At 41.1% G+C, this 12,235-nt stretch overlaps 1 protein-coding gene and 1 long non-coding RNA gene across 2 annotated transcripts; one reads left to right on the top strand and one right to left on the bottom strand.

The window, feature by feature from the left end:
* Positions 1-1,453: 1,453 nt before the first annotated feature.
* On the bottom strand, positions 1,454-11,851 carry oscp1b (organic solute carrier partner 1b). Its single transcript, XM_033639939.2, has 10 exons — positions 11,644-11,851; positions 9,482-9,636; positions 8,857-9,024; positions 6,884-6,964; positions 6,655-6,758; positions 6,131-6,259; positions 5,029-5,098; positions 4,628-4,767; positions 4,426-4,489; positions 1,454-2,506 (listed from the first exon to the last, which is right to left on the bottom strand). The coding sequence occupies exons 1-10, from the start codon at positions 11,753-11,755 to the stop codon at positions 2,387-2,389; spliced, it is 1,143 nt and encodes a 380-aa protein (XP_033495830.1). The 5' UTR covers positions 11,756-11,851; the 3' UTR covers positions 1,454-2,386.
* On the top strand, positions 3,050-8,533 carry LOC144464508 (uncharacterized). The gene is made up of 4 exons (XR_013492205.1): positions 3,050-3,168; positions 3,359-3,425; positions 7,590-7,741; positions 7,957-8,533. It is a non-coding gene; the product is annotated as an uncharacterized LOC144464508 (long non-coding RNA).
* Positions 11,852-12,235: the final 384 nt, after the last annotated feature.

Below are 12,235 nucleotides of genomic sequence, written 5' to 3'. Positions count from 1 at the left end.
TTTGCAATACCTAACACACAACCACCATCTCAGCTCACTCAAAAGCTAGGAAATTTCTTACTCATTTACTCAGCACAACACAGCTCTGAATGACTGTGACATTTAGAAAAAGCCCACCTATGTTCCCAATTTAGACTAACCTGATTAACCTTGTTTTCCACCCACAGCTACCAGTTTCAAACCAGTGGGCAGGTGCGACAGACAGAGAGGGCAACCTAAATGGCAAAGGCTCATTCGAGTTGCACTCATCTTCCTGCATTGACTCAGCAGAGCATATGCCCCCGGCCACATGAAATACTCTTCAGCCTGTGGCTTTACAGTGTCCTGCCCACAGCCTTTAGAGAGGAAACTGAATCATAAGTCAAAATGCAACGTCTGTGAAAGAAACATGTTTTAGTGGCTCTTTTGGCTTCTTTAGAGAAAGAAGAAATACCTTTTTTTTTGTTTTTAAATCCACATTTTTGTCATATTAGGCACACTTGAGGCCTTCATGGAACAAACAGTGCTAGTTCAAAACATAGTGAGGTAAGCATCTCTTTAAAATATGTGACTTTTGTTTACTATTTTAGAAATCACAGTGTTGTTTTTGAGTACGCCCCTGAAAGAGAATAATCCTTGCAATGCAACATATGAGCAATCCTACAAATCTTTATGGTGAGATGTTGTTTTGTAGTGAGCTTATTCCAGTGAGCAGTCTTGCAGGATGACTAGCATGAGCTCTGGTTTCTGTTTGTTTTGCAGGTAGGTTTTATCCTCAGGGCACGTAGTGTTTCTTGTCTCTCCTTTGCCAAGATTATTCGGAAGACCTCACCACAATCCTCCTCCTCCATATCAATTCAGAGAAGTGTCTCAGCATGTTTTGCCTGTATGGTATGCACCATCTTCGTGTGTGTGTGTGTGTGCGTGTGTGTGTGTGCATCTGACTGGTTGGCTGGTGAGTGCAGACTATATCACAGTCTCACATTGACCCGTCTGCAGGCACACTGCACACAAATATCTTGCAAATAGCTGTTGCTATAGCAATTCTCATTGTAGGTCTGGAGCAGCAGTCTAATTGGGGATTACATCCAAGCATGTTGCTTTTAATGCTCTGGGTTGGTGGCTAAATATGTAAATATAGATAACTATAATCAATCACACATTTGCTGTTTTACATCTCAGTGAATCCTTAACTCTTAAGGCAAGTTAATTAGTGGAAAAACTTGGTCACCCATCACCTATGTGGCACATTTTTTTTAAAGGCAGCGTGACTACTCTTAAATGCACTGTGGCAGCGTGTGGCAGTTATGACAAACCACATACAGCACATATTTAAAAAAGTCAAACAGCTCCCTCTACTGTTATATTTCCTAAACTACAACAAGCTGTTACAAGATTCATGCCATTATTAACACTCTGTTGCATCAGTACCAAAGCAGATGATAGTGCATACAATAATATGCGTAAAAACGTGCATTGTTTCATCTATTTATTAAAAATCCTACATTGCACATCCAACAATTTAACAACTGTAGCAATATGCACTCCCCTATACATATAACATTATACATTCAAATAAATAACGTATGCAATAAACATATTTACATATTAGACAACGACTTATATTGCATTACTCTATTTTATAATAATGTACTCATCAGTGAGCACATTTCTGGGCCATAGCTCCACACAAGAGACTCACAGGGAGGTGAAAAGTGTCTTACAGGTTGCTCCTCATATTGTTTTAAGGTAGTACAGTGTGATGCAACATATAAATATCTCTTACCAAAATAAAGATTTGAGGGAATTTGAATCTCGTTAGAAAGAGCACTTGGGTTTTCACCGATTTCCCCACAATATCATCATTCGTTCATTGAACACAGAGGAAGTTAAACTCCCTCTTCACATCGTGTAACATGGAATTATGAGCTATAACGCATCAAAGCAACTAAAACTGGGATGTGTTATTAATAATTAAGAGAAATGTACTAGTGTGAAATTAAAGGAATGTGTGTTTTGTGTACAGCTAGCATGTATTGCTATCGCCACACACACACATATGTTCAACACACTGATGTACAGTAGGCCCACTGTGTATTTTGATGCACTGAAACACTTCAGTTTACAGCAAATATACTACTACAGTGTATCATAGCTTAAAGCTCGGCTCACCACATTCTCTGTTGTTAACTATGCAAATTGGCAGTCGGTCATTTGACAACCAAATGGGAACACCTGCTCACATCTGCATTTTAATAGCACCCAAAGAAGAAAGTTTATTGGCTGCACGTGAGGTCACTGCAGTGTGTGTACGCAGGTAGAGACAGCAGACTGGTCTACAGTAGAGCAGACTGTTGACGATGCATTGTGCCCCACCCCCCTGGGCGTTTCTGTCAGGGCGACCGTGTCACAGGCCGTCCATCATGGCCAGAAGGTCGTCTCCTTTGCTGCTGGCGCTGGGAGATTGATCTCCAGACTCTGTGAATTCCCCCATGATCTTGGCCAGCTCTGCATTGGCCTGCTGGTCCTGAAAGACATTGTTATCCACCAATCACAGTGTCAGAGTGGTCGTCACAAGGGACTAATACCTCATCACAGTAAATCCTGTTAGACTGGCAAAGCGTCACATCCCTGATCACTGACTGTGTAATCTTAAGCCTATCATTGAGATAAGTAACATTTGGCCCTGAGTCCGATCACAGGGCTTATCAAGGGTAAAAGAAGACTTGTCTGTCAAACCGTCTAACCCAGACACACTTTTTAGATAAGACAAGATAAGATGAGATAAAAAGCTGTGAGTCAAACAGCTCTGAGATGAGTCCTGCTCCTGTCGTGAGCTGTCCTGGATGATATGTCAGTTTTAAAACATGTTTGATTTCATCATAGCCAAAAACAAGCTCCATTTGTAGTTGAGACACCCTGGAGATGATTCTGAGAAGGGAGGAGGGCAGTGTCCAAACAAGCAGGGAAGCAGACAGTCTGAATCAAAACCAGTATCGTAGCTACAAAATTGGTGAATACATTAGGAACTAGCATTCTGCGGAATGAGTGGACACAAGAGATAGAAGGGAGGCTCAGTAAACTCTGAATCACTCACTTGCCTGATGCAAGCAAACCGGACATAATTTTTTTTGTGATTTTGGCGACTGTCGTGATCATTGGCTCCTGTCAAAGCAGCCCACCCAGCATGTACGTGTACAGATAGATCCCAGGTGGAGCTCAAGCTTCCGCCCTTTTGGCCTCTGACTGGATAAGTGCCCTTTTTGCAAGATATTTTTTTTTTATTTGTTTTAATAACTTTATATTTAAGCTTTGAAATTTGGCTGTAGTTCTCAATTAAAAGCACGTTGTATGCCTGATTCCTCTTTCCCTGTCACAGCCATGCAAATCGAGCACCCTGTGGAGCAGCATCAACGTCTCCCTGACCTGCCTCCATGGACAGCTAGGTAATGATAGTGTTTACCCTAGGCCTCAGCATTGTTTGTCGCTGTTTTAAATCACTATAAGAATATCTCAATACAACCAGCCTATCTTGGGTAATAACCTGCCATTTAGCTTAACAACAAGTAAGCTAGTCTAGCGCAACGCTCGCTGATTCGGGTTCACTAACCGCGTAGTGGGACCAAAGACAGACACCGAATGGCTTTCCTACTTCCACGTATCTTTATAAACCAAAACTCGACATGAAATAATGTTTACGTCTCCCTCTCCATGGCTCTGGTAATTCATTTTAAACAAATCTGATGTGGTTTGGTGCTGCACAAACATGTTGTGTGCAAAGAGTGCAGAGGAGGAGCGCAGAGCTGCAGCTGCTGAATGCATCTGTTCCCTGGGATTTTTTAAGAATATTAATATCTTATTTAACAATAAGAATTAGGGTGTGATTGTCTTAAAAAGAAGGAGGAAAAGAAAACAAGGAGGGGAGGAGACAAAAGTGAGAAGAGAGCAAAGGAAAGGAGTGGAGAATAAAGTGAGGAGAAGAGGACAAAATGAGGAGGAGAGCAGAAGGCACACAGGCCACTGAAGAGTGTGCGGTGTGGCATTGTCTTCTTTGTTGTTGCCTGTTATAAATAAACAATAAATGCAGAAAGTGATTATGTGTGTGTAGCAGCTGTTAGATGCATATAATATAGATAGTGAGACACCTCATATTTAAGCTAGACATTTACCCTGCTCTTTACTGTGCACAAATGTACTGTATGTACTAAGGCCTCACGAGTCTTCTGGTATCGCCAACTGCCCCCCAATTTTTTTGGTTTGAGCAGCACAGCAGCTCTGAGAGTCTTGTAGTCTCCACTTGTCCTTAGATGACACACGACTGACAGTATAGTCAGACTTTGTCACTGAATGTGCAGTTAAGTTTGATTTTCATGACACAAATACTGATAATCAAATTACATCATACAAAATAGAAAAGTTTTGTGAGGTCAGATAACTCAGCTTTACCTTTGTTGCTTGGATGTTTATGACTCCATATGAAAGCTCATCTGGTCTTGATATTAATGCCTCTCTGTGATGACAAGAAAAGAGTCACAATGTTAGTTTTGAGTAATTAATACAATTTAAATAGTTTAATTTCGGTAGCAGTTTTGTTTCATCAAGTGCCGTACGACACACTGACAGTACACACACAAATATGGAAACTCACTCTTCTTCCTCATCAGTGGCGAAGAGGTTGACACGGAAGCCGCTGTCTGCATTTCCTGGTTTCTGAACTTCTAACCCTCCCATTAACTTGGCCAATAGATTCAGCTCCTCTTTGGCCAGAGGGTTGGGAGCAGCACTGACCTGTTGACACACAATGCTTTGTTCACTACAGTGTATTCATGCTGAACCTGTTATTCACAAGGTCCTGCTGCTGCTGATTATGCACCAGGACGTAGAGTGTTCATCTGGACCAGGGTCACTTCATTAAGTTCATGTTCCTGTTATGTACTGAGAACACCAAATCAGCCTTAAGAATGCAACTTTTGTGCATGAAGTTCATTAACATTTTGTGTGTTAATAAAATCAGTTATGTTCACAGCACTGACAGTGAAGCTGTTTCACCTTTGTGTGCTGAGCAGAATTTTTAGATGTTCCTGACATGTGGGTTTCCACTGGGCGGCTCACGCTGTACCTGAGTGAAAAGAAGAAGAACAGAGAGAATGAACACTTTGATGCAACATGGGGCTAAAGATGATCTGTCTAGTGATCCAGTAGTCTTTATATGTTTTACTGAGTGGTGGGAAATCCCAGGCCTTTAATTCTCTTTATACCAGTCACACTGTAATGTAATAACATTCTGACATTAAATTACATAGGTTTAAATACCTAAGACTCTGGAAAGTCACCAAGATAACACCATCGCAAAGTTTTTAAAGGGACAATTCACTCCAAAATCAAAAATACATATTTTTCCTTTAGGGCAGCATAGTGCTGCAGTGGTTAGCATTGCCGTCTCACAGCAAGAGGGTTCCTTGTTTGAACCCTAGGGTGGGGGAGCCCTTCTATGCAGAGTTTGCACGTTCTCCCCGTGTCAGCGTGGGTTTTCTCTGGGTACTCCGACTTCCTCCCACAGTCCAAAGACATGCAGGTTAGGTAAATGGTGACTCTAAATTACCCATAGGTGTGAATGTGAGTGTGAATGGTTGTCTGTCTGTCAGCCCTGTGTCTGGTGGCCTGTCCAGGGTGTACCCTGCCTCTTGCCCAATGTCAGCTGGGATAGGCTCCAGCACCCCCGCCACCCCTAACAGGATAAGCCGTTACGGACAATGAATGAATGAAACTGCTCACAACAAGGTCTGTGGATAATCTTGAGTAACCAGGTCATGATTTCTGGAAAGAGACATTGCTGTTGAGTTTTTCAATTGTATTTTTTTTGGCGCTTTGAACACCACGAGCAGAGTGCCATTATATTGGAGAGAAGGCAGACATCTCCACAGCCGCTACCTCCAACACTCTGCAACTGACACCAAGGGTAAGAGGAAAAATATGTATTTTTGATTTTGGGATGAAATGTCCCTTTAAGCCTTTGACTTAGTTCTTCTAAGTATATCATGACTTGGATGACAGACGATCATCATCAGCCCACTGCAACTACATAAATACAGGACAAACAAATCATGTTTTTGATGTTAATGTACATCTTTTGTGATGTGTTGTGCCTTACATGTTTGTGCCTAGTTTGGTGACCCTGTCTCCGAAAATCTCAAAAGATCCCTCCCGGAGAGCAGCATTGTAGTTTCCTCCATTACTGAACTGCAGTCTGGCCATCTCTTCACCAGTGCAGCTAAACATCCTGGAATTGCCAAATACAAAAAAATATATTTATTATAGACAAACATGCCTTCAAACCTTTTCTATGCACATCATTTCTTTAGTATTTCTTCCTGTGACAAAAGTAGTTAGTAGCTCAACATGCAACACATCTAAACTTAGAATGTAAATGCTTGTTCAACAAAACCTCAGTAATGCTATTAGCTGCAGTTAGGCCTACTTAACTTAAGATTACAGTGTCTGGGTGAGATCAGCAAGCATATGAAAGGCAAAAAACAAACATTAAAGATCACTGAAAGGACCAAAAGTACATTTATGATCAGAGCCAACTGTTTAATCTCAGTCTCGGTTATCGCCATCATTCTTTAGAGTGAAGACTGTTTGGGTCTGAGTGGAAAAAGCTGTATAAAGCGGTACCTTATCAAGCCGGGGACTTGTGTTCCATAAGGCACAGGACCACTAGTGGGGAGCACAAAGCGACCATTTGAGTTCTGCACTTTGTCCTTGAGGAAAATAGATACCTGGCAGAGAGAGAAAACAGAGAAACAGGTTTGTGAGGAAAGTAAAACAAAAAACAAAAGTGAATATAATATTATCCAGTTTACTCTCTCCAAGATATTCAAACCTGACAACATAATGGACTTACTCTTATATGCATGTCTTGGAAGAAGATAAGGAGAGTCTGTCTGATCAGCTGGAATTCCCCACTAGACAAGGGTGTGTACATCTAGAAATAAAAAGGTAAAGATGAACGATAACATTATAACATAATGCAAAAATGTAACTACAAACTGAATGTATGTATATACATGTTTCCTTTATTATCAAAGTTAAACATTATCCCATTTAATCTCATATTACCATAAAATAACAAGCAATTTAAAACATCTGTTGCTGCTGACACTTGACATAATGTGTAGTCATACTGCAGCTCAGCGTATGTGATTATAATCCAAATGGTAAGGAATTATGACAGCATAGTGAATTACCTGCATCCCTGACTATGTTGCATCAGGAAAGCAGAAAAAATAAATCACTGCCACTTAAATTGCTTGTATTAAATGTTTACTTAGTTGAATTGGATGGAATTGGAAGGCTATGACACTTCTAACGTTGAAATGTGTTTCCTGTTCTGGGTCGTATAAATTGTACTACATGGCCTTTTTTAAAATCTTGTTTGGTGATACAATGTGAGTCATTGCTTTGTAAAGTCAGCTCTGTACTCCACACCTGACTGTATGACAAAACCAAAAGAAGTTGCTGTTTTAAGTAGTTTCATTTTCTTCTTTTTTCTTCTTCTTGGTATAACGAGCTAACTAGCATTTTTTGCTTTCCACCTCTTTTAAAATCAGAACTACTGACTGTATAATAAAGACGCTCAACTTGACAGCGGCCCCAAAAGTGAAGACAAAATACCTTGGTGGCCCCCTGGGGACTCGCTGCAGTCATAAACCCCGCCCCTCCATGTTAGCAGATGGGACATGGGCCAAATTAAAAGATCAAGGTACGTAAACAGTCTTCAGCCACTTTATGTCACATGTTCTGGTCATGTCCGAAACTATTTCATTTCTGGGCTTTAATATTTAAAACTTTCTCAACACTGTTTGGACGGCTGGCTGCCCCATCTATGTCAATGATAATATTTGGAGTAACTCCTCGCGATGTTAACTTGAGTAGAGTCCAATCGGACATTGTCTCTTTCTGCTCACTTCTGTCCAGACGGCTCATCCCATGTAAATGGAAGGACTCTTCAGCTCCAACATATGGACATTGGATCAAGGATGTTTTGTATCATTTACAATTGGAGAAAAGCCGTTGTTTTATTAAAGGATCAGCTGCACGCGTCTTTGCCACCTGGCAAAAATTTTTAACTTTTGTGGCAAATATGGAAGCTGAAAAATTGTAATGAAACATGCTATACTCCCCTACTTATGTCACACAACTTAATTTGACGTGATTTTTCCCTTTTTTCCGTCTTTCTTCTCTATTAGATTTCCTTTAACTGGTCTGACTTTCTCTGTCTGTTCCTGGGTTAATGGGTGTGTGGGGTTGTCTTTTTCTCCTTACTGGCTCTGTGTTTGTTTATTAATACTCTGTATATCTTTATTGAATTACCAATAAAAATAAGATCAAGGTACACATCAATAAATTTTTCCCAAAGATGGTTTCTTCATTTAAGGTGTCTCTTTTCACGCTGTTGTGTGTTCAAGTATTTGTTTTCCCAATAAGTATTGTTTTCAGTAGTTATTTAATGCTATAAAAAAGGAAGCTGACATTATGACTGACAGCTGTGTGTGCTTTGATGAATGGCGCTGCATGCGACTGGTCACACAGCAGGAACTTGATACTGCGGAGGTCGCTACCATGTAGATTCTGGCTCCAAATGATGTCACCAGTGCAAGGTGGCAGCTGTACATGGATATTTTGCGACATTGTGTACAATAGGAGAAGGTGAGACACATTGTCCGTCTTTCTATACAGTCATTTATCACACCTAATTAACTTGCCACTAAAAACTCAAAGATCACACCGCAGGAAACCCCAACAAGCCATGTGTAATGCCGCTACACACTCCTGTCCAAAACTAATGTGAGAAGAGTTAAGTCACACACGTCATACCTCTATGAGCTGTCGGTACGTCTCATCAACCTGGCTGAGAATGCTGGGAGTGTCTTTCACAAAGTCTTTGATTGCATCCATGTGGTTGAAGGAGACGAGGAGGATGTCCTTGGGCCGGGGACAGAGGAGCACTTGGTACTTGAAAGCCATGGTCATCAAATCATAGAGCTGTGAGGAGGGAAACACATGCATAACGACACTGAGTCATCCATCAAAATAAAAACAATGTTATTGTTGTGTAATAAACAGCAGAGGGAGCCACATACAGCAGCATTCAGTGTTTGAGATATCAATCACTCACTGTTTCAGAGTCACAGTTGCACTCTGCTTCAAGGCAACAAAATGATCCAACATTTACACACTTGATATATGGACATAAAGCACTGATTGATGAGTAGATTTATCTAATGTGGATCTGAAGCATGCTTGACTCTAAAATACTGATCTAGTGTGTATACTGAGGAGGCTGGAAAACAAACTGTGCAGCTGATGAGACAATGTGATGAATGAGTGGAGTCTTATGTACTAATGTGAAATTCAAATCAGAAGACAAAAGGAACAAAACAATTGAACATGTGCTCATGCTCAGTGTAGCGCTGTGCAGGAGGGCTACGAGATGACTCACCTTGTCCATGCTGGCTTGATTGAGTCTCATTATGGAGGCATGGGCGAGCCTGTCGAACACAGTCCGCAGGGCCTTCTTGGAGTAAAGCTCCTGTGGCTTGAAAAGCTCCTCGAGGAACTTTTTGTTGAACATGGTGGTGATGATGTCATTCATAACTAGTCAGGCAAACAGCACGACAGAAAGGTACACAGAGTTAACTGAGGTTAGACAAATGTACCCTCGTCGCTGTAGGCTCAAAAGCAGGCAGCGTTCTATACACTATGTTGGCCCAAACCATTTCATACAAAGCCTAACCCGACAGCCCTAATAAAGCAGCAGCATGGTAAGCCATCAGCGGATGTCCTACTTGGTAGCAGGGCAATAGCCAGGTAGGAAAATGTTTGTGTTCACTCTCCAAAAAGAGTGTTTCATTTACAGTGATTATGTCCGTCAATCACTGTTGCAATTGGCTGAAGTCATCACAATCACTGCTGTGACTGTAGGAAGTCAAGCCTCATTGACTAACTTTCACTTTTCACAAGCTTTGTATTGGCTCAAGGGTGTGGCAGATCAACTTGCCTAACTCAGTGAGGCTATGTACTATTCTCTGTAGTGCAACTTACCCACTGTAAGACTGTTCTCAGAGCAGAGACAGACAGTGTGGTGACCCCTGATGATCTTCTTGATATATGCAGAATAAACAGGTGCAATACACAATATTTTGGAGTTAAGAAACAATTGTATGTAGTGATTATCTTATCGCATCAAGTGTATGTTGTGTCCTATGTGGAATATGGGCCTGTGTGGTAGCTTTAAAAGGAATACTTGACCCCCACAATGACATCTGTATAGAAATTACTCACTGAGTTACATTAAATTTGTGAGAGAAAAAAAACTTGCCTCAGTGGTGAACAAAGAATACAAAAGCAGAGAAAATTCTTGATGAATTGAGGTAACAACAGCAAAACTAAAAATATCAACAAACATACATGTTTGCTTATACCTCAATATTTAAAACAATTCTGCATAAACAGTCTCACGCATGGATGTGCATTTCATTGAAATCCCACCTCCCAGCTTGTGTATCAGCCAGGACCTCTGCTGTCACTCACCCACGCCTGTCGCTTAGAGGCAGGATATGAAAAAAATACTTGAGCAAAGTTCAAACGCATGCTTGAGACTGTTTATGCAGGAGTGTTTCAAATTGTTTGATGCAGTTTCAGCTAAAATGCAAGTGTTGGGAAATGCTGGAAATATGACTGGGTAAATGAGGCTTGGAGTAAAACTGCAAGAGTTGTGTGAGTGTTTGTAAACTGATGTTTTGACTTGGTTTTGCTGTTGTTTCACGTCGACCCCTTTCACTTCAATTCATCAAGAATTCTCTCTGGTTTTGGAGTCTTTGTTCACTGCAGAGGCATATAAAAGAAATAAAGTTATGTTCATGAATTCAACCTACGTAGGGTGGGTAACAGATATACAAATATATATACCCATCATTTTGAGGGTGAAGTATTCCTTTAAACACACCTCCTTTCATTGTTATTGAGGTTAGTTTGTGGCCAGAACCTGAGCCAGATGTACCTGGGTGCAGAGCCAACCACATAATACATTTCTCGTGAGCTGATGTGTGCATATGAAATCTCATCTGTTGTTTACTTCTCAAGTCCTACTGTTTATCCAGCGTGTTGCTTCAGTCTAGGCCAAAGCAGAGCAAAGAGCCACAAATGCATGAGTGCATGATTATGCTGAAGCTCTGTAATAATACCTTTCCTTCTGTCATCCTCTATCCAGCCAGCTACAGTGAAGACTTTATGATTTAAAGGAAGACAGATAAATGAAACGCTGTTCTGGAAACTAGATTGTTGAATGACAAATAACTCATGGCTTGACCAATGTTGGTGTATAGAACATTTGCATATATGCTAAAATTCTGGGTGGAAAAAATAGAGCAGTTTCCCATTTACTTACACTGGAGCATTGAGAATTAAGAATTCAAATTAGCTTTGGGACAAGACAACCAGTTGACTCATTAATGTTAACTTACTGTTGACTTCTTATCAACTGCCAAAACTTATTCCTAATTCACCAACCAGTAAACGTGCAAACGGGCTGAAATGAATGAGCAGTTATCAGACGTTTTACTGCAGGGTGACATTTTTGTTGTTAGCCGCTAAGCTAGCTACCTTTCTTAGCTTTGTCCGCGGGGATATTCTGAGCTCTGAGCCGCTGGTCCAGGATGTACAGCATTTCTCCGCCGAGGTTGATGAACAGCAGAGGCAGAGTTCTTGAAGACATGGTGGCGTTTGGACGGTTGAATATCCTCAGAAAACGTAGGTAGCTAGCGTCTGTAGCTAGCTCGGATGCTTGTTGGTAGGGGCTCTGTCTGTTTGGTAAAGCCTCTTCTGGTTGCCAGGCCACGAAGCAGACAGCCAATCAGCGCGCTGTGTGTTATGACGTATACGGAAACGGGCGGGGTCAAGTTTGTGTGAAACTTTCAGTTAGACCCTTCACCACAGTGTGAATAACTATAGGCCTTAACAACCTATGGCCTGGATACACAGGGTTTTGACGTGTTTGCCTATAAATATATAAATATTTAAAATATATATGGGTCGCAGCAAACCTCCACCAGCTCTAAAAGATGGAGAGAATAAGGGTGGAGGAATATAATTGCTGCTGGACATTCTGTGGGCAGGTGAATGCCAATCACTCATATATTCTGGTCATGTATGAAACTACGAACATTCTGGCACAGGATTATTTTGATTCTTGAGA

The sequence above is a fragment of the Epinephelus lanceolatus genome, chromosome 10 (assembly GCF_041903045.1).
Source record: "Epinephelus lanceolatus isolate andai-2023 chromosome 10, ASM4190304v1, whole genome shotgun sequence".
Taxonomy (NCBI): Eukaryota; Metazoa; Chordata; class Actinopteri; order Perciformes; family Serranidae; genus Epinephelus; species Epinephelus lanceolatus.
This window is presented reverse-complemented; position numbering and strand designations above follow the sequence as displayed.

Excerpts from the sequence above, each read along its gene's own strand:
- oscp1b (XM_033639939.2), bottom strand. The coding sequence starts at position 11,755 with ATGTCTTCAAGAACTCTGCCTCTGCTGTTCATCAACCTCGGCGGAGAA. Across the intron at positions 6,260-6,654 it reads CAAGTCCCCGGCTTGATAAG|GATGTTTAGCTGCACTGGTG; the intron begins GTACCGCTTTAT and ends TGGCAATTCCAG. Across the intron at positions 5,099-6,130 it reads ACCAAACTAGGCACAAACAT|GTACAGCGTGAGCCGCCCAG; the intron begins GTAAGGCACAAC and ends CTTTTCACTCAG.